The sequence below is a fragment of the Sceloporus occidentalis genome, unplaced genomic scaffold (genome assembly GCF_023333645.1).
Source record: "Sceloporus occidentalis isolate IW3139 unplaced genomic scaffold, rSceOcc1.0.p SCAF_5, whole genome shotgun sequence".
Classification (NCBI taxonomy): Eukaryota; Metazoa; Chordata; class Lepidosauria; order Squamata; family Phrynosomatidae; genus Sceloporus; species Sceloporus occidentalis.
This window is the reverse complement of record NW_028316985.1, coordinates 136,559,898-136,579,206: the sequence shown is the minus strand read 5'-3', so window position 1 is coordinate 136,579,206 and position 19,309 is coordinate 136,559,898. Positions and strand designations below refer to the sequence as shown.

At 39.2% G+C, this 19,309-nt stretch overlaps 1 protein-coding gene across 3 annotated transcripts in view; it reads right to left on the bottom strand.

Annotated features, from left to right (window-relative positions):
* FSTL5 (follistatin like 5) overlaps positions 1-19,309 on the bottom strand; it is a 424,501-nt gene that overhangs the window by 263,045 nt on the left and 142,147 nt on the right. For all 3 annotated transcript variants that reach the window (XM_089525584.1, XM_089525583.1, XM_089525582.1), the window contains exon 4: positions 10,373-10,621. In XM_089525584.1, the coding sequence (XP_089381710.1) occupies positions 10,373-10,621 (249 nt within the window). The remainder of the gene's footprint in view (positions 1-10,372; positions 10,622-19,309) is intronic.

Genomic DNA, 19,309 nt, shown 5'->3' with positions numbered 1-19,309 from the left:
AGGGGTTGGAGATGGAGAAAACCATAAGACAGAGGAGACAATCTCTCTCTCTCTCTCTCTCAATCTCTCTCTCTCTCTGTGTGTGTGTGTGTGTGTGTGTGTGTGCAATTAATGGACCATTGTAAAGTCGAAGGCTTTCATGCCAGCCACAGATGCTGGCGAAACGTCAGGAAGAAACTTTTCTGAAACATGGCCACATAGCCCCCCCCAAAAAAAATAAAACCCCACAAAAATTATGGACCATCCTTCAAGACAGTAGCTATTATCTCTCAATCCAACCCTAAACTGCTTCCGTTTACTTTTCTGTTTTGGTTATGTGTGTATACTGGGTGTTACAGTGAGTTTATCTCATATGTGTGTTCTTTGATGTTTTCTCATTAAAAGTTAATTAGCCCACTAATGCTTGGGGTCTTCATCAGTGAGTACTGGTATAGTTGGTACTCTCGATCCTGATGTGATCCCCCTCTCACAAGCCAAGCCAAATTTCCTCAACTTATTAAAGATAGGCTGCTATTAGTAGTAGAGACTCTCCCAGACTTACACCTTTGTGGGTAACACCCTCGGTTTTCTGTTTAGTCTCCTATGCTGTTTAACATCTACATGAAAGCACTCGGAGAAGTCAAATGGAGTTTTGTGATGTGGTGTCACCAATATGCTGGTTACACTCAACTCTATTTATCATTCCCATCTGATTCCAAGGTAGCTGTCTCAGTAGTGAATCAATGTCTACTCTCAGTAATGGACTGGATGAGGGTGAATTTCTAGTCAGTCAGAAGGCAGATAAGGGAATAGGGATCCAGCCTGTGTTGGATGGATTTACACTTCCCCTGAAAGCTCAGGCTCACAGCTTGGGTGTTCTCCTGGACTCAACTCTCATCCTGGATGCTCAGGTTTCAGCAGTGGCCAAAAGTTATTGTACAAATGTTTTTAAGTTCTTTACCTATCCAGTGGGATGCAGTGGCTTAGTGGTTAAGATGCCAATTCTGATGATCGCCAGACCAGAAGGTTGGCAGTTTGAGGCTCGAGTGCTGCATGATGGGGTGAGCCCCCGTCACTAGTCCCAGATTCTGCCAAGCTAGCAGATCGAAAGCATGCAAATGCAAGTAGATAAACAGATACCACTTCTCAGTGAAAAGGTTAACAGTGTTTGGTTCAGTCATGCTGGCCACATGACCACCGGAGCAATTCTCAGGCAATGCTGGCTCTTCAGCTTAGAAACAGAGATGAGTACCACTCCCTACAGTTGTTTATAACTAGACATTCATGTCAAGGGACTACCTTTACCTTTTACCTACCACTGTTAACACTTATTTTGGAAATATCCAGATTACTATGTAATTCTTTCCATTTCCCATTCATTACATCTGAAACAATGATCTCTTTTGTTATTTCATATATTGGCTACATACTGATCTAGAATTTACAGTCTCACAACTAACTCACCCTTGGTATCACTTCTGGTAAATGAAAGATAAGACACTATAGGATAACCCTATGAAGGCAGAAAGAAATATGGTCCCTACTATTCACCAATTAAAATAGAAGGAATAGCTAGATTTTGTCCAGAAAGCAGGTACAAAGTGTACATGAAAGTATAATTACAAATCACTGTAATTATTTGACCCTGATCTCTTTTGTTCACAAAAAACTGATTCAGCTGTAGGAATGGGTTTCATTATTTTAATAAATGCCATGACTGCACATGTCACATTTGCCCTATGAATAGCATTCCTCTTGTTTTACTAAGTAGTATTATTAAACAGAATCTATTTAAAAGGCGACCATTAATGTGCCAGACATTTTGCTACCTTAAAGTGCCACCATCAGTTCTATGTTCTCCACTCTGCCCTGACACTTGTTGCATTTTGCAACGGGGTGCTGCCACTCATCCTGTCACCAACCATCCCTATTTTCCCTTTCCATACTCAGGCATCTTCTACAACTCATTGCACTCTTTGAAGCAACAAAATAGACGATGAAAACACTTATCTGTACTGAAAGCAGAGTAGCAGCTCTCTGCCTTCTAGAATTATAGCTCATGGTAAGAATGAAAGTTAAAAAAAATCTAGCATCATCCTAATATTCTCAATGCAATACAGCGGACCCTTGTTATATGCTGGGGTTTGTTCCAGGAACCCCCCTGGATAACAAAATCCATGTATGCTCAAGTCCCATTAAATACAATGGCATAGCAAAATGGTGTCCCTTGTATAAAATGGAAAAATCAAGGTTTGATACTTGAAATTTAGACTTTTTTGAATATTTTCAAGTCATGGATGCTTGAATCCATGTAGAAAAATTCAGTGTATAAGGAGGGCCAACTGTATTTAAATATTGTGAGGCCTGTCTTCCTGCCTTCAGAAAGATTCTTTCCTCTTATCAGATAGAACAGGATGAGAATCATGCAGCCTTTCGGGTACTGTTGAACTGTAGTTGCCAGCATTCCTCACCACTTTCTATGCTGGCTGGGACCAATGGGACATGCAGACAAACATCTGGCAATTCCCACTCCTGACACAGATGGGATTAATAAAGGCAAACTAATGAAGGAGTTCATAGCTGAATAATCTCCACATTTAAATATTTAGGGACACTTATGGTAAAGGGAGATAAGACGGAACATGCCAGTTTCTCTAGTCCTACTGCACAATGACTTCAATGTTTTCTCGTTCCTCCCCAGGCTTGTTTTACCTTCTGTCCTACATGTTGCAAGCCTGCAGGCAAGACCTGACTTTGTTTTAATTGCTTGTATATAAACAATGCCAGGATGTGTTTTGCTGAGAAGTGAGATAATGATACAAATGCATGAGCTAAAATTAAACTAAAGTCAAGTCAAAATGGATAGAGCTTGCTGAATATTTTTAGATCAATGTGACCACAGCCAGCAACCAAGACAGAAGAATAGCCACCATAAGCGAGATAAGAGCAGAAGATGAGAGCAAGACACACCAAATCCCAAACATAACAGAAATTCTCATAGATCCTTCTTGCACACTTGTCCAATGGCCAGTCTGATTGGACAAGGCCAGTCCTGAGCCACAGAATGTTTCACAGCCTTGGAAAAAGTTCTAAAACAGATAATTTAGAATGATAATATTTTGTGTAAGGAGAGGATATTAAGGAGAATGACATGCCTGATTTTAGTCTTTAGAGACAAATATCAGGTACATAAGGAAGAAAGCAATTTAACACTCTTTTGCTTCAATGTTCTGTATATCATCTTTATCAATAAATTCTTCCCACATATCTCCACACTGGGGAAGAAAGTACATCACATAAGGCTTTTCATTTTAAAATCATTGTCTGTCACCATCAAAGGAAACACTGACCTGAATTAGAAATAATTTGTGTTTCTAGCTCTATTTTGGAGACCTATACTGATAGTGAAAAAAAGTATAGAAATATCCTCTGTAAGGGTATGAGTCAGTAAGGCTACAGGATGTATAAAACGTGTAACTTAGATGACAATATGCTGAAGCTTCTTTACTGGCAGACAGTGAATTTCCTCCTAGTTACTGCCTAATGTGTGTGAAGTGCAGTACTTGATGGCATCACTACCCACTTTCATGGTTTATTGTCACACAAAATAGAAGTTCAGTTCTCAAGATAAAAGACAACTCCAGGCTTCTGAATGTGGAACACAGCCATCAGCTCATGCTGACAGAACCTGCAGTTAAGGACACGGTCAGAATCAGATGGAACATTTTCTGAATCATTTGCAATCACCACCCACAGTGGCTTGTTAATGGCACATTGGCACCAATCAAGGGCATGTTGTTTATTACTGTCATCAAACACTTCTCTGTTCTCTCACTTGACCAGCCAGCGACAATACTGGGCACAAGTACATGGCTCAAAAACAGCTGAGGTAATGTACAGGGTGGTTTCTGAATACACTCAAAAGATCAGTCTTGCCAGTTGGTTAGGGTTACGTTTTGATGTCAAAACAATACTGTTACCATATAGCACTCGATTTTAGGAACTCAGCTATCAAGGTATCAAGAAAGCAGCATCTACTTCTATCTTTTTCAATAAAACATGTCAGCCAATGAGGTTTTCCATTTCTTGTGGGGCTGATCTATCATTAGGCAGAGAAAAAACACAGGCAACAGGTATTGAGAAGTGCAAAGAGGAAAGGAACAGTAGCCCCTGGCTACTTTTCAGTTGAGAAACAGAGCTGCAACTTTCAGATAATTTTCCCATAGCCTTCTGGCTAGTCTGCTACCTTCAAATATAGGCAGGGTACAGAACTGCCCAAAAAGGGTGGTCTGCCCGTGCCTTGTTTTGCTGCTTGAGAAAGCTGCAGCGGACAAACCATGCAGCTTCCTTGCGCTGCAAAAAAAATCCGCAAAAAGCACGTTCCTTTTGTGGTGCCATTGTGATGCCGCAGTGCGCAAATGGTGTCCCAACATGTAGCTACTAAGCATCCGTTGTGTCAAAATGGTGGCGCCCATCTGTATAGAAGCTAATGCACATTATTCGCAAGATTGCAGCAAGAGGTGAATTGGAAGTAAGGGCCATACAGAACCTGATTTTTAAGTTCAAGAGCAGTTCAGGAGGAGAAAGTTCTCTTATTGATCTATTGGCCCTGGAGTGAAACATGACACAAGACATAATCAAGCAGTGTATGCTTCAACATATTTTTGTCTCCAAATATACATTTATAAATGGATTTTCTGTCAAAACGGACATTTTAAAATGAATTTCAGTATGCGTTCTTAACTGAGACTTGCCTCACAAAATACAGAGATGCATGAAATACAAAAGATAAACTACCTCGTGCAGACCAGGTCAGTTCATATCAAAATTCAGAAGGAATGGATTCTTCAAGCATCCTTAATGTGTCTAAAAACAAGTTTACAAAGAACTGTAACTTCTTTGAAAACAAAGTAAGGTTTCAGTTCAGGAGAAAAAGGTTATGTTTTTACATATTTTGTGTAGACTTTTCTTTTCCAGCACTACACTTCAGCCTTCCACTATGAAATGAAATGAGAGTATATTCAAAGACATCTCTTACAGCATCTAACAAAATAGTCACTGTATTTGCTCTTCTTTCAGTGCCTGATTCATGTTCCTTTGTTTTACAAACCAAGAAAAGAAACAGCCAAAAAACCTACTGTATGAATGCAAAGAATGGTGAGCACATAGTTAAATTAGAATTTCCCCTGTCTTCATGAATTCAGTTCATGGCTGTGCTCCTCACTGAGCTAAGTTTTCACAGGAAGAATTCAGATCAGACACCAGGGAAAGAAGGAGGAACAATTTATCTTGCTTCCAGCATGTAATTTGCATGCTATACAAGTGACAACTTTTCTTTTATCTCTAGACTGTTGAATGAAAAAGAGAATGACAACAATTGTTCGTGTATCAAGATTCTGGATGAGTTTCCCTATGGCCACATCAGCGCATTCTTTACCAATACATTGGGAAACAGAAGCCAGACACCTTTTTCTCCTCCTTTTTCATTTTTTATATTAAGTCTGACTGGCATCTTGCTATTGGGCCAATGCAAAAACATTTTCTCTTTAGGCAAAAAGTTGCTCTGAGATAATCCCTATAACGTATCTTCTGCTTAAATGAGAAATTTGTCAGTTTCTAATGAGTAATATTCTTTTCCTTTCCTTCCTTCTTTCCTTTTCTTTTTTAAGTACGCATATTATAACTGTTAGAACAAACTGTTTGCTTTCTACCAAAATTGCTAACACTGCATGCTGCCATGCTTCAAATCAGTATAGTTTGCAAGCAGTATGAAAAGACCAAACAAGGTATGGAGACTTTACAAGCATGAGTAAAACAAGAAGAAACAAACAAACAAAAAAGAATGATGGTTATTAAACTACAGCTCATGATCACTTATTTTCAAGATATTATTTGAGGTAAAAAAATAATTTGTGTGTCTGCAGAGGTAAATTATACACGGCTCAACAGCAGACAATACAGTTGCCACTTAATCCTGTTAATTGTCAATGTCAAAATATTCCACTATGTTGGAATTAGAGTGAGGGTCATCAATCTGCAGATATTCAGGGATTGTTGGCTTGAAATACTCACCCATCAGCTATCAACATATTCAACACTGAAGGATAATGCAAACTGCAATATGAATAGCTAGAAAGTCACAAGTTGCCCAACCTGATCTACCAAATGAAAACAAAGAGACAAGAAACATACAACACTCCACCCATACAATGCATTTTCCAACATAAGATATTGTGCATTAGTAGGTGGGTATCCTGGCAAGCTCATCAAATTACTGGTGCAAATTTCTGCTGCAAATTTCAACATATTTGGGGGGGGGGGGAGAGAAGCACACAATGTATTGTGTGAAACTAGTCATTTGAGAATAACTCTACTAATGGCTATCAAGTAATACAAGATGAATGCTGATTTGGGTTAAAATTTGCTAAGTGCAAACCTCAGAAACAAACAGTGGCTTCAGGAGATATATAAAATATAAAGTCTAAAACCGAAAACAGGAATCCTTGTGTAATGTAGATTGTGTGTGTTACTGAGAGCAAGGAGACAGCATAGTTCCAGGCAGAATACCTTCTCAATTAAAAAGAAAAAAGAAAACAAATGAGCAGACTTGACCAATAATATACTCATAGCAGATGCCACGATGGCTGATGTCATCAGCTGACTGATGTAATCCAATGGAAGACACTCAAAAGGCAAGCTCTAACCAGTTTATTTTCATTATCTCCAAGCCAGCATTTTATTCTTCCTATTATATTTCTTTTGCAACACTGGCTGTGCAGATGTTTAGAACGTGATTTCCTAGGATGTGATTGTATTTTAAAGTGAAGATCCAGGCAGGAAAGGTTTGTTTTCTAATAACAGAATTCCATACATATCTACTCAGATGTAAGATCCACTGCCTTCAATGTATGTCCCTCCCATATACTGTAAGTGTGTTTATCAGTTACAGTGTAACTGTAACTAATATATTAATAACATTTAGTATCGGTTGTGAATGTTGCTTTGGAGGAAAATGGATAGAGGAGTGCCAAAATTCCATCTCATTTACACTGCTCAAACATCTAGAGACAGCCTTGGTTTTTGGTCTCATCTTACTGGGCTCTTTCATGTCTTACAAAGAATATATACAAGAGATATACAACAGATAAATCAGGTGAATGGTCAAGAGCACCTATTATCAGGTTTGGCTAATATGCCAGCTATGCCCTTTCCTGGAACCAGGAGACCTGGAAACTGTAGTACTTGCACCGGTAACCTCACAACTCGATCTTTGTAATGTGCTCTACAGGGGCTACCCTTGTGCCTAGTCCGGAAACTTCAACTGGTACAGAAAATGGCATCCAGATTGGTTTCTGAAACATCTAGAAGTGACCACATAACACCTATAACACCTATATTAAAATCACTCCACTGGCTACCACCTTTAAAGCCCTACTTGGCTTGGGCCCAACTTATTTAAGGAATTGCCTACTTCCATATAATCCACCCCGTACACTCAGATCCTCTGCGAGGAACGTATTGCAATTTTTAAAGACCAGGCTAATTGCTACTTCCCAGAGAACTTTCTCTGTGGAATCGCCTGCTGGATGAAATCCATCAAATTACCAACCTAGACACCTTTTAAAAAGCTGTCAAGATGGATCTCTTCCAGCAGGCTGTTCCAGAAAAAGTCCTCAGCCACATAATGATCCTTCCTACACCATGGATATTTGTGCTATGCTATTACTCTCCCTGTGATCATTTGATTTTTATTAGATTTTAAAGTGATTTCTGTAATTTTAATGTTAATTGTTTAATTCTTTTTTAAGGGGGGACATTGTATAATTTTTGTATGACTTTATATGTTGTTCACCGCTTGTTTTTACAAAAAGTGTGATATAAATAAAAATTATTATTTATAGATCTAGATTATAGATACATGTCTGTGATTCTTCACAATTTACAGTAAAGGAGGTGAATGAAGTGAGAAACATACTAAAACAGAATTTAAATTCAGTTGAACACATTTGCAACATTATGTGTGTGTGTCACTGCCACTGTTCTAGGTGTTACATCTCAGGAAACTCTTTGTGATGATACAGAAATACCAGCCAAGTTCCAGCTCTTTCATCTCTCATCCCTTCCAGTAATAAAATCATGTTCCTGAAATTCCTTGCTTTCCCTTCTTATGCTCTTATGTGGATCTCAACAAATGGAATAAAGCCAAGTGACTTAGTTCAAACCTTTAAACAGAACCATTATACAACAGAATGTACATATTTCTATAAGTTCTGCAAACACAAAAAAATGTTATCAGCAGGATACAGTAACAGATTTAGAATTATACCACTACCAGTATGGTGGTCACTTCATCACCATAACACCAAAAAAGCATGAAAAATGTAGTCTAAATTTTTATTTCTATTTAAAATGACTATTTTATGCTATTTATAAAATATCTTGTAATCCTCAAAATTAAAAGAGTTCTATGATGTATGAACAGAACTGAAAGTGTGCCCCTAACTTTAGCTACTTTCTTTAGCAAGGCAATAATCGTGCTTGAAATAAACTGAATATATAAGTATTGCCTCTTGTACAGCCTGGACTGCACTTGTACATCAAACCATTATCTCCCTGGCGGAGGAGTTGACTAGTATTTCATTCTTCTTTTTCAAATGAAGGATGTTTGATGTGGGCTGTGCAGACCTACCTTCAGTTATCATTAGATAAAGCACTTCTCACTGCTCAGCATGGGGGGAAACTGGAAAATCACTTTTAGAAAATCCAGCATGTGACCTTCATCTCCATGGATATGAACTGAAATATGGAGCTGCTTAAAATCTGATTGAAATGCAGGATCTTCTCTATATTTATACTTCCTGACCTACAGAGAATGTCTCTTTACAGATCTGTTAAGATGGATACACTAGCTCCAGATAGAGGGTGAAAAACAATAGATAAGCTAAAATAAAGGAACAAAAGGACTTTCCAAGGTATATGGCACAATACAAACAACTCCATAACCACTTGATCCAGTATTTTTTTCTTTTGTGTGAATAAAAGAGAGGTAAGACAGGCTAATAGTATACCAAGAAACTCCACATGTGTACTTCATTCTCCCCACTTCTAAATGGTTTTGGTGAGTTTTTATAGTATCCTGATAAATGCAGTGGTTAACCACTTACGTTCATTTTATTTCAAAGCAGCAATTTCTGAACTTTTCTGTACTTGATTCTTTCATATATATACTACACTGTAAATTTGATACAATTTCCTTGTTCATTCCTGGGGCTGGCTTCCCCAAGAACCAGGCTGTTGGCAGAAACATGATAGTTAAAATGTTAAAAGGAGACCTTGAAAAGCAGCTAGAAGACAGCCACACCCTCTCCGATTACAACATGTAACCTTGTACTCTGTTTGCGCTTCGGTGCACTTTGTTAGCCGCCCTGATCATTCGGAAGGGCGGGGTATAAATAAAAATTTTATTATTATTATTATTATTAACATCCAGAAAGAATCCACCCTCCATCTTATGCTACGTCTGAGGGGAGGGATGCAGATCTTTGTGAATAACTGTATAATCATAATTGTATAGTCCAGCTTCTTCTACATCCAGGACAAAGGACTTATTTAAAACATACACAGTGGTGATGCTACCCCAGAAGAAAGAGAGGCAATGGAGTCTACCAGCTTCTCCTGTCTCATATATTTTGAAGTGCATTTGATCAGTTTGTCACACAACAATATCTGAAATCTTCTACCACCTTTGTAAAATTGTTAGAAACTATTTCTGCTAAATGCTGTTAGAATTTCTAGGCTCCATTTAATTAATCAATTTCCATAATTTCTATGACTTTAACAACCATCAAGGTGGCTTGGAAAGAATCTCATCAAACATAAAAGATGCAATTAAGAGACTGATCAAAACAAACAGTAATATAACAGCCCACAGTTAAACTACTGAAAAACAGAATCAAAACAGCAGTAACTATAAGTAGTAGAAGATGTAAAAACTATCTAAGGATCTTTTAAAAACAACACCAACTTTGGATCATTATATCCAAGGTGGCTACCACTTATAATCATATGAGACCTTCATTTAAGAGAGAATCTAACTTATGTACCACCACTAAAATTTTGAATTCTATTATTAAACTGTGGATTTGTTTGATGGCTTCTCCACTTCAAGTTGAGGTCATAGGCTCCTTGATTACAACTGCCCTACAGAAACTACATTCAAGGCTTTTCAGAAGAGAACCTGAATAAAATGAGCATATGGAGAGACTTCTTTGGGGAGGAGAGCTTTGTCAAATTAAGCTTCCTCCTTTCACAGCTTTTCCAAGCAATTTAATTGAATTAACTTCAAAATCTGCTGTTGATTAGAGTCTTCAAAGTATTGTCCAACTGCACCTACCTTTGAAGAAGCAGTCTTCATTGTGAACAATGGTGATCTTTTGCTTTTTCAGACAGGCTGCTCGGTGCACCTCACAGTGATTTTCATAGAATTCATCATCAGAACCACATACAGGCTTGTAGTGTGGTTTGCAGTGTTCCATGCAGACACATTCTGCTTGTCCTGTTCCTCTGTTAACCACACAGTGCCTACCCAGCCCACAGTACTTATTTTCACAGGATCCGAGATGAATATAATGACTCACATATCCTGAAAAGAACAAAAAGACAAACAGCACAAAAAAAAGGCTGTCAGATTGTATGCCATCTACTCGTGATACTGTCATATGCAATGTCTGAAAAGGAGTGGAAACGTTCATTTTCTTTGAGAAGTGGATATATTCCAAAGTGAAAAGAATCACTTTGTGAGTGTCATCCATTGTTTAAAGATGTACCACAAATAAAGCAGATTGTTGTATACTTAGTCTGCAAAACATTTCCTCAGAAAACGCCTTAGGGTACATCTACACTTTAGAAATAATGCCGTTTGATACCACTGTGACTGTCATGGCTCTATCCTATACAATTCTGGGAACTGTAGTTTTGTGCGGCACCAGAACTCTTTGGTAGAAAAGGCTCAACACCTTATAAAACTACAGATCACAGGATTCCATAAAATGGAGCTACAGCACTTAAAGTTGTGTCAAACTGTGTTATTTCTACAGTGTAGACACACCATTAAGATATGAAACACTAATCATCTTCTTTGACTTGTAGATCTAAATCCCTCACTGTATTTCTATGGACTCTCACATCTTTATTCAAGATGCTCATCAAGCCATGAGAATTCTGAAAAGATGATTGAAACATAATAGGAGATGAGTAATTGCAAATAGGGTGGGGACATTGGAGGGGCTGTGAGGGCTATGGGGAAAATGGCTGCATTTTTCAGAGATTGTAAGCCATTTTGGTGGGGTTGGAGAGTGAAACCTACTGGTGTGGGGTCCTTGGGAGGCTTCAGGGATCACAGTTTGAAGCTTTGCAGGTTACATGCGGCCTACAGGCTGTGCTACACCCACCTCTGGTCTAAATAAGCAGGAAAAAAACAGCTCCCCATTTAAAAAGGTTCAAACTATGATCCATCAAGACCTATCATTACAAGATTCACATTAACATCACATCATACTGACTTTAGTACTACTTGAATCAACAAGTACTTATAAATTCCCTAATATTCCACACTTTCTTTTTCTGGCTGCAGCAAGCTATTACGCACAATTTGTCACTGCAGAAGTAACTTTCTACCTCCTTTTGTAATAACTTGTCCCCAACAACCTCTACTAGTAGTTTAACACCAAAGACCAATACTAATAAACAATACGTAGCCTAGCTGTCCATGAAGGCAGCATAACTGTAGTCTAAAGAAGTAACACTGCCATGTTAAAACAAACATTTACAAGAAAAACCAAGTGAAAAATAGCAAACAGTGTATATTTTCCTCCTTTAGCATCTGATTTCCCAGCTAAGATTACAGTCATAAATCCAGAATTCATGCTATATCCTATTAATTCCATCTGAGTAGCATTCATAATTAGATGCAGCACTGAAATGTGAAAATATAAATACATGGGAAAAATCATACTGATACTTTTTATACCTCATTTACAGGTCAATTAACCTACAATTTGATTTTTTAGGTACTGAACCCTATTATGTTCTCCTAGCCTGCTATCCAAGCAGTCTTCCTTGAATACATGGAAGTTTAAAGTTAGTGTTACCCAAAGCGCATGTGTTGCCAATGTGTCCTAATTTTGATTTTCTATATAGTTACAGACACTTAAGCTCAGTTAAATGCATGTTGCTGCTCAAAAGGTTCACAAAAGCCACTTCCCTTTTCCATGCCACTTCAGTGGGTTTTATGCACACATTTCGCCTTTCTCCACTTGAAAACTAGATGCATGTGACTGACTATTTTCTCAACATTTCAGAAGTTACTGTATGGAACCTGACTTCTGCTTTCTCTTGGGAGGCAAAGTACATGATGCTGTGGTGATGTTCATTCCCTAGCAGTCTGTTATAGATACAGGCACAGGTTTCATTTACATGTGTATTTGGCCTTTTGGGGATGCTACAGAGGCTGGTTATCCTCTGTAGTGCCCAAAGTCCAACCTTCATATATCCTGACCCCCCCCCCCCAGCATGGTCATTCAGTGTTTTGTGGGGGTTCGGCAGGATCAATAAACATCCGCAATGAGTTCTTCAGAAGATCCCAGTATATCTAGCACTGCTACCATGTCTAGCTATGGAGCTATGCACTGGGAAATGGGCTTCAGATGCTGTAAAGTAAGTGTATAGGGTGGTATATGGCTCAGACTTCCATGTGGAACTACACATGGCCAAAGAGGGAGGTGTCAGCCTACAGATAGCCCTCCCTACTATCTGAACTGACTGAAAACAGAAAATGCAGGCCTATGACTAACATCTTCAATTTCTTTTTCATTTTTGCCTGATGAAGACGGCAGTGTGACTTTGAAAGCTTGCAACATGTAAGTGTGCATTTTAGCTGGCCCAATAAAGGTATGCTATTGGATTTGCTATATGGCCCTCACAGCTACCCCTAGATATTTTTTTGGATTTCAAGATACCACATTTTAGCCATCACAGGGGAATCCTATTGGAAGAGCCAGTGCACTGGGACCTTGCCATCTGAGGCTTCTGCCTCCAACAAAGGTAAAGCAATTTTTTCTAATATTGGGACTGATTGGCATGCTTTGCCTCTATACCACCTAAAGTTTTCCTGATGCAAAACATGAAGACTTGTTGAGAAATTCAGTGTCCTCTATCTACATAGGAGCCTGTGGCTTCATAAAGGAAGGAGACATGCTGGATTCCAAGGAAACATCTTCTTTGAATTGCAAATGGACATTAACTCTCTTGACGTTGAAAATCCTGCCCAAGAAAGGTATAATTGTTTGGATATTATTGGATTTGTTATATGGCCAACACGGCTACCCCTAGAGGTTTACTACACTATAGTGATCCATATAGGATAGTAGCCATTACAGACTGTTGGGTATGGGTGTGAGTGTGGGTTCAAATTTTCTGTTGACTTATGGTGACCCCATGGGTTTTTTAAAGCAAGGAATACTCAGAGGTGGTTTTGTCAATTCTAAAATATAGCCTACAACACGTAGTACTCATTGGCAGATTCCCAGATTGTGACTACAGCAACCAATACAGCTATTGAATGCTTAGGAGCTCTGAACCACTCAATGCAGCTGTGATAGACAGTGGCAATGAGAACAATGGCTGACATGACCTGCCCTGCTCTGCTGTCAAAACTTACTGGCTAACTGTTGCACTGAGTCTGGTGGTCCTCTTACCACCAGAAGTAGAAAAAAGATGAATGGTCACAGATTTCAGTAAAGAAGAAAACACAGACAGCCTTCGTGTTAAGATCATAAGGTTCAGAATACTGTAGAGGAAGGAGAAGAAAAAGAGTAGAGGTATGTTTGATGTTTCCTGTTTGTGTGTGGATGAAAGAAGGTTAAGATGATTTTCATATGGCCCTGCCCCCCCCCCCCCCCCCGCATGCATTCTGGACATATATAAGGACAATACCCAGCAGTCCTATTTCTATCATTCTATGTATGTCCCTAACAGCTGCAAATTCAGGATTGAATAAATGTCCTATACATGTATGCCTGTACTTATACAAAGCCCTTCCCCCCCCCCCCTTAAAAACAAAGACATCCCTGGCTGATGGCCCCCTGTGTACAGCCAGTAGCCACATCCATGGTTGGGGGAGATGCTAGTGGAAGAAATGACACATGGTGGATGATACATTCAGTGGACTCAAGAACATCTACCAGACACGTTAGATCTGTTTATTAGACTCAGATCCTTTAGAAACACACTATTACAAGAGAGAAGGAAAGGGTTATGGGAATCCTAGTGACCAGGGAAATAAAACTTTATGTTTTCAATAACAATAACATTGCCACTTTTAGGGGTATCCAACCAATTCTTTTCCTTAAAGGCAAATCCTTTGCAATTCTTTTCCTTAAAGGCTTTCCCCTTAGTGCTCACCCAAGCATCAGAATTGTTTAAGGCAAGCCAACAGCTGGCAACCCTTCAGCTCCTGCATCTCTGACAGTTGTATGCACATTATTTAAGTTCTCAAAGGGCTTCTAATTCTTTCTCTTGAAGGGGGAAGGCAACCATCATACAGCCAATTACAATTTTTGAGACTTCTGAGTGCTAGCCTATGTGGCATTTTATTCAAGGTTAATTATTAGCTTCGATTCACTAAGACAAAGTAGTCAACCCCAATTAACTCACAAATAAGCATGCCTGCAGTGGATTTTAAAGGGTTTTGTTGAGCTCAGCTCAGCCCCTTTTCTCAGAAAGTTAGCCTTAGATAGGAAAGGTATTTTGGGTCTGTATCAACATCAGTTATATTATGGTAGGCCTGGATCTATCTGCACAACATATTTATATATGCAGCTGGGCTTTTTGCACTATTCTCTCTTGCTGTACTTCTCTATGTGGTCTGCTTGTTCAAGCTAATAAATAGTTTAAATCTACTCCCTGGGCACCAGGAGTTTTTACAGTGGTGGTTTCACTGGAGTAAAACAGTTCTAGAGTGGAGTGGGTTGGAAGTGTTTTAGAAGATTACATTAAAAGAAGCTACTGACTGTATGTGTCCGTGTGCGCCAGTGTGCACTCATGTGTGCCCACAGCTATCTACAGAACAGATCAGTATAGATTAATGAACTCTCAAAATAACACGATGTAGAAGAGGGCAAAGAGAGAACTAATGGAATTATATACTGTAGATTGCATCGTATGGCATAAGGAGCAAAAAATGATAAACTGTGCATGCAGTAATTCTTCTGAATGTACTGTAACTATTTTGCAGCCAATTTTTAAAAAACAGAGTACAATGCTATCAATTATTTCAAGAACTCTGAAAATTATCAAAGCAACTTTCCAAGTCACAAGCAATTACTTTTGGAATGGCTGTACATCAATTTCAATGAATGGCTGCATTCATGGAGATGTTTCATACCCCCAAATTAGCCAAAGGATCCTATAGATATATTTGAGGTAGCAGGCAGAACTTGGAAGGTTACCTTATTAATTTTGCACATTTTCAATCCCCCAAAGTCACCTCTAGATTCAGAATTCATATAGAACTAGACATTCTATTGCATTGTCCTCCCAAGAGCTATAAACAATATCTCTTGACTGGGGAGACTGGGATAAAATGTTTCTGAAAAAAATCTATTTCTTTTGAGATACACTGAAGCACATTTTTGTACTAGACCAGTGATTCCCAAACTTTTGTCCTCCAGGTGTTTTGGACTTCAACTCCCAGAAGCCCCAGCTAGCTTGGTCAATAGTCAGGAATTCTGGGACCTGAAGCCCAAAACATCTGGAGGACTAAAGTTTGGGAATCACTGTACTAGACCAAGGGTGTACAAAGTATGGTATACAGGCCAGATGCACCCCCAGGGCCAATTATGTACCCTTCAGGGGGGGGGGAGTAATTTTTCTTCACCCTTTAAAAAATTGTTCATAAATGCCCCAAAATAATCCCCGGGGGTGTGTAGTGGGCATTTCAAGCATGTCTGGAGCTCTACTAGATCCTTTACAGAGCAAACCTTTGCAAATTATTTTGCCACAAAATGCTCTCTAGAGACCCAGGAAGGCCTGAAACAGGCCCTGTGTATCCCCTCTTTTTGAAGGAACAGGTGAGGCCTTCCAAGGTCTCCTGGGAAACTAATGCAGCCCCCTAGTCTTCCACAGTTGCCCACTAACTCAGCTCTGTGCAAAGCAAAATGCCCCCAGTTACTTTTCTGCAGACCATGATTCTGAGATGCAGAAGTGTCAAACTGTGGTTGTTGGTAGGTTGATCTATGGGGAAGGGAACATTAAAGTGTACCACTGCCCCAATCCTGAACATGATGTTAACCTTACTTATAGTCTTCAATATAGTGAAATTCCAATGGGGTCAAAAATATCCCACAACTAATTCACTGCACTTTCTTTTTTAATAGTCTGGTGTATTAGGTTTTATTTTATTTTTAATTGTTTTTATCTTTTTCACATGTACAATATTATATACAAATTAACATCACAATTTCATTTCTTATAAACTGTACATACATACATCCCCCATGAACTTTCGTTCTTACTTCTATTCCCTTCTTCCCAATCTCCTTCCCTTTCGCTTACACAAACATCAAAATATTAGTTTTTCTCTCATATGTTCTTACATTTCTTTCCCACCTAAATTATTCAAATACATTGTTAAGGGTTGCCATTCTCTTTCCCAATAATCTGTTGATTTTTTTCTATTCCACATCGTTATTTTATCCAATTCTCTCACTTCCACTATTTTTTCCAACCATTCCTCTATATTAGGTGTTGTTTTCAATTTCCAATATCTGGCCAAAACAATTCGAGCTGATGTTATCAAATACAATACCAGTCTCCAGTATTTCTTTTCCTTTTCTGTTCCTAATACCAAGGTCATATTAAGTAAGTAAAATTCCGGAGTACATGGAAATTTTAAATCAATTATCTTTTGTATCTCTTCATGTATTCTATTCCAGAATTTCTTATTTTTTTTTACATGTCCACCACATGTGATAGTAGGACCCTATTTTAATTTGACATTTCCAACATAAATTTTCTTGTATTCCATATATTTTTGAAAGTCTAAATGGGGTGTAATACCATCTATTGGCTGTTTTTAAATAATTTTCTTTTAAGTCTTGGGAGCATGTAAATTTATTTGACTGCATCCATGCTTTTTCCCAATTTTCAAATGGTATGACATGTCCAATTTCTTGAGCCCACTTTATCATTGTTTCTGTCACAGGCCTGTTACAGACGGGCATGAAAGTACACGCGGAGCGCGTACTAGGGTTAGAAAGGGGCGGTGCTTCCACACACCCCTAATCCTAGTGTGTGTTCTGCGCGCACAAAATGGCGGCAGCTGTTCCTCATGGCTGCCGCCATGAGGACTTCACGACTGCGCCGCCTCTATATGGGGCAGCGCGGACGTGACGTCCTCGCTCCATGCCAGGGCGCATAGTGCGCCCTTAGCACGGAACAGGAAGGAGCTCCATTTCGGAGCTCCTTCCTGGTTTGGTCTGCTGGGCGCAGCCTTCAGACGGCTGCGCCCAGTGGACCAAAGGAGAAAGGGGCCAAGCGGCCCCTTTCTCCTCCTCCCCACTGCCATGGGGTGTCCTTGGGGCTTGAAGCCCCAGGGACACCCCTTTTCAGCCTGCGGGGAAAAAGCCTTTTGCCGCTTCCCCACAGCCCGGAAAGCGGTGGATCAGGGCCTCAGCGGCTGCCGGTGTAGCCACTGAGGCCCCGATACACTGGGGAAAGAGGCGGGTGCAGCCCGCCCCAAATGGGCGGTCTGTAACCCGCCACAATTTCCAACTCTAATTCCCTATGAATCAATATTGTATACAATTTAGATACTTTTCCCATATCATTTTCCCATATAATTTTGTCTATAATATTTTGTTGAATTTCAAATTCACCTTTCTTCATATCTTCTTTACATTTAGATTTGATTTGATAATATTCCAACCAATTTATCATTTTTCCACTTGTCTCTAATTCTTGCTTTGATCTTATTTTTATTTCTCCCTTTGGATCTATTATTAATAACTCCTTATAACACAGTTGTTTGTGTATTAGGTTTTAAAAGTATTTTCACTGTTGTTATATTTTCAAGGATTTTATTTCCCTGCTTCTTAAAAATTACTAAAATAATTATTTCAGTGATTTTAAAACAACAGCAACATGTGAATGCTATAGGTCACTGACCATGATACAAAACTCACTCTCCCTTTGTCCACCTCTTGTCTCCTCAACATCTATGAGATCATGAAGGAGCACTTGAATCATGCAATATTTCTTCCCAGTCATTTTGTGGAGCCATAATTGCATAACCATATAGGTAACTTATGGGCTGTACAGACCGCCCCTAAGAGGTGGCCTGCAGCCGCCCCGTTTAGCAACAGATCAGAGCCATGGCAACTGCATGCCGTGACCCCGATCTTGCCTTTCCATGGCGCAAAAAGGAGCTGCAAAAAGTGTTTCCTTTCTGCACTGAGGAAAGTATACCATAGCCACCAGCCCCACAGCTTTTTGGCACAAAATTAATTATTATGGCAAGGACTTCTTTTCCTTCTTCTTAAGAACATTGCATTCTAAAAGGCTTCCAAATACTTATTAATTACTAAACCAGATTAATTATACTGTATTAATTTTACGATGGCAGAAGCACATGAACACTCTCTTAAATCTGTCTTCATAAATTCCTAGTACAGATTACTGTTATGTTTAGTGGGTTTATATGACATTTAAATAGTTCTGTAGTGATTGTCAGATCCTCTTTACCAGGCTTTGCATCCGAACATTTGTGTCTGACAGACGTTTGAAGTTCTCACAGATTGCTTGCTAACCTCTGTACCCCAGCTGATGATATTGACTGGAGCAGCCCTTCTCCAAAGCATCAGCCTTGTGGTCCGCCACACAGTGTCACGCCGGTCATGGAGAGGAGTCACGCTGTGTGTCATGTGGATGTCATGCCCCGACTCCGCTCCCAGGCCAGCCTTAATGGCCCGGCTAAATAGCCTGTTACTTATACACCACAAAAGTAATGACTTAATGTTGTAATTTCGGTAAATTATAAAGTTACTGTGAGGTAGTTATAATTTTGCTATTGGGGAAAGTTAAAGTAGTGTATCACAATATTTTTAACTTGTTCCTTCCAGGCATGGGAATAGGCTATGTGAAAACTACGAACACGTCTTTTCCAGTTTACGAGATCCAATTTGCAATCAAAAGGTCACCCAAATTTGGGATTATGAATGCATAAATGCCCTTCTCTTATAATACTTCACAGTGTAGGTGCAATGAGCATATACAC